Raw genomic sequence first — 3,195 nt, 5'->3', positions numbered from 1 at the left:
AATGCCAAATTGTTTCATTTTATGTTCCTACCTGCAATGCATGAGTAATCCAGTTGCTCTCAACCTCTCCAGCACTTGTTGTTACCATTATTTTCTCTTATTTCAGCCATTTGATAATATGTACTGATGCTTCCTTGTGGTATTAAGTTATATTTACATAATGGCCAAAGATGATGTTGAACATCTTTTCATGTGCTTATTTGCCATCCTCTTCTGTGAAATATCTATTCATGTCTTTTGCCAATTTTCTGATTAGATTATTTATTTTACTGTTGATTTTTGAGAGTTGTTTATACATTTTAGGAACCAGTGTTGAGTATGCGCTCTAAAAATATTTTCTTCCAGTATGTATCTATACTTTTTTTTTTCAGAGACAGAGTCTCACTTTGTCACCGTTGGTTGCTGTCATAGCTCACAGCAACCTCCAGTACTTGGGCTTAGGTGATTCTCTTACCTCAGCCTTCTGAGCAGCTGGGACTACAGGCACCCACCACAACGCCTGGCTATATTTTTCGGTTGCAGCCATCATTGTTGTTTGGTGGGCCTGGGCTGGATTCGAACACGCCACCTTAGGTGTATGTGGCTGGCGCCTTAGCCACTTGAGCCACAGGCCCGGGCCAGTACATGAAATATTATTATTATTTTGACATAGAGTATCACTGTATTACCCTGGGTAGAGTGCCATGGTGTCATCACAGCTCACAGCAACCTCCAACTCCTGGGCTCAAACAATCTTCCTGAGTAAGTAGGACTATAGATGTCTGCCACCATGTCTGGCTAATTTTAAACTTTCTTTGTAGAGACAGGGTCCCTTAAAGCTGATCTCAGACTCCTGGCCTTAAGCGATCCTCCTACTTCAGCCTCCAGAAGTGCTGGGATTACAGAGTGAGCTGCCACACCCAACCTATATGACACAATATTGAACATGGTCCTGATAAAGCCTGCCCATCAGGAAAACTGAGAATATATCTAAAATGTTGCTTTTCTGACCAGGTGTGGTGGCTCACACCTATAATCCTAGCACTCTGGAAGACTGAGGAGGGAAGATCCCTTGAGTTCATGAACTCAAGACCAGCCTGGCTAAGAGCTAGACTCCTTCTCTGCTAAAATAAAAGAGATATAAAGCACGGCACGTCTGTGTGCTGCAACATCAGCACACATCTGGGCCACCTGTTAGAACACACATGATATCCCCAGTGGGATTCAGCCTGTTAAGTCAGGGGGTGTGTTGCTGCTGGTCCAGGACCTCCCAGAGAGCCCCAGCCACCAACTATTCTTCAAGTATGTGGAGAGGGAGAAGTCACTGAGCACAACTGAGTGCAACTGAGCTGCCGGTGCAAGCGACATGTGTGGCAGGCCTAGCCCAGTCGAAGGGTATTCAGGGCCAGGCTGTGTGGATTGCTAAAGGGATGGACGTCAAAGACCAGGGGCAGGGACACAGAGAAAACCCACCACGTACGGCAATCACACCATCACCTCCACGCGCAGGCCTCACATTTACCTTTTGAAATACTCCACTTCCCTCTCTGTCTCATCCATATCCACACTGTCTAGGTCAATGTCTTTGGGCAGAAAGACATCATCTGCAAAACGAAAGAGAAGAGGCAGTCAAGTCACAGCAGGCTGTCGCACTGGAACAGGACGAGTCATTTGGCTTCAAATAATTTAAACTTTATGATTTGCAAAAGTTTTTTCTAAAACGAGGTTTTATGGAAGAGGGCAGGCCCCACCAAAGGAGGGCAGGCCTCTGTGGTGTACTTATGAATATCCAGGTCCAACTTACATTTTTGCTAAGCAGAGCAACCACCGCTGCAGTCCCATTAAGATCCCTTTGCTGGAACCTGGACTCCAGAAGTGACTGGCCAATTAAAGGATGGCTGGCCCTTCAGAGAGCCCTTTAGAAGGTTTCCAGAAACCTAAGATGACTTGAGCCTGGGGGCTGTCCTAGTAAGCTCCTGCTGGAAGGGAGGAGACACAGACATCAGCAGCCGCTGCCCAGGGCAGGCCCAGGGCAGGCCCGTGGCAAGGGAAGTGTAGTCCCTTGAGAGTGCCACTGACAGGGAGAGGACCCAGAGGACCCATAAGGAGGGTGGCCCTTCTGGGCTTTGGTCTCACACACAACATCTAGGTCATTCCAAACAGAAAGCCAGGCAACATTTCACTTTCCAGTTAAATAACCCTCTTAGGAAACTGGCAGGATACCAGGGAGAATACTGATTCAGGGTGACTAGATTCTCTAGCATCTGAACAAGTGAGAATTTTGGTTTCTCTCTTCTGCTCTGCCCACCTATCTGAGTCAATGATGAGTGCCTTCTATGGTCCGTGTTTGAACCCTGAGTGTCTGCTGGAGGCTGGCAGTGGGTACACAGTATCTGGCCCCATCAACATGGACGACGACGGCAGAGACCGCTGACATTTCTTTATCAAAGGAGAGTCTCCGTTTTGCCCTCGACCTTAACATGACACAGCTTTTCAGAATCCTCAATAAAGAAAGCCCCCATTTCTTCCTATACCTGGGGATTTCCACAGCAGCAGGAAAAGGTTCATTTTACCTGCATAACAGCAGTTAACATTTTGACACTCACTCACCAGGTGAAAGGTTTTCACATCTACCAGCTGCAGAAATGTCACTTAGGAGTTTTCCTCTAAGGACTCGCTCTGTGACAGCTTTGCTAGGATCAAAGGCTGGGCAGACAGGGTGTGCTCCCATGCTATGAGGGGGGAAGGTAGCATAAGGCCTACGAGAGCTGACCTCTCAGCTCCGGAAAGTTCAAAGGAAATGCAGCCAAATGGACGGCGGTGTACAGTGACAGATGTGACTGAGGAGGAGGACAGGCCCAGCCACGGCAAGCTCCACAAACCTGCATACAGAGGTGCTTTAGGGTGTGGGCAGGCGTTCTGAGTCTCAATTTTTGAAGACTCAAGTGAAAGGAAAAAAGTGCAAAAGAACACTGGCCACTCATCAAGGAAACTCTGGGGCACAAGGGTGAGATGGGGCAGGGGCATTACAGATGCAAAGTCTAAGAGAGCACAATCTCAACGGCCATTCCATATACAGTTCTAGAAAAGGGATAGCTCTAACCACGCAAGGAAAGAGAGCTGGCACGTCTGCAGGAACCGCTGTCATGATGACATCTCTAATATTCTTCTGTCCTGATTAGAACTAATAATCAGTTTATAAAATCCTGGTTTAAG

The 3,195-nt window shown here is 47.3% G+C and overlaps 1 protein-coding gene across 2 annotated transcripts in view; it reads right to left on the bottom strand.

Annotated features, from left to right (window-relative positions):
- FAM193A (family with sequence similarity 193 member A) overlaps positions 1 to 3,195 on the bottom strand; it is a 123,790-nt gene that overhangs the window by 17,114 nt on the left and 103,481 nt on the right. For both annotated transcript variants that reach the window (XM_023507682.1, XM_012812267.2), the window contains exon 20: positions 1,502 to 1,583. In XM_023507682.1, the coding sequence (XP_023363450.1) occupies positions 1,502 to 1,583 (82 nt within the window). The remainder of the gene's footprint in view (positions 1 to 1,501; positions 1,584 to 3,195) is intronic.

The sequence above is a fragment of the Otolemur garnettii genome, unplaced genomic scaffold (assembly GCF_000181295.1).
Source record: "Otolemur garnettii isolate 467f Iridium unplaced genomic scaffold, OtoGar3 scaffold00198, whole genome shotgun sequence".
NCBI classification, from domain to species: domain Eukaryota; kingdom Metazoa; phylum Chordata; class Mammalia; order Primates; family Galagidae; genus Otolemur; species Otolemur garnettii.
Note: the sequence above shows the minus strand (reverse complement) of the source record. Positions and strands in the feature narration are given on the sequence as shown.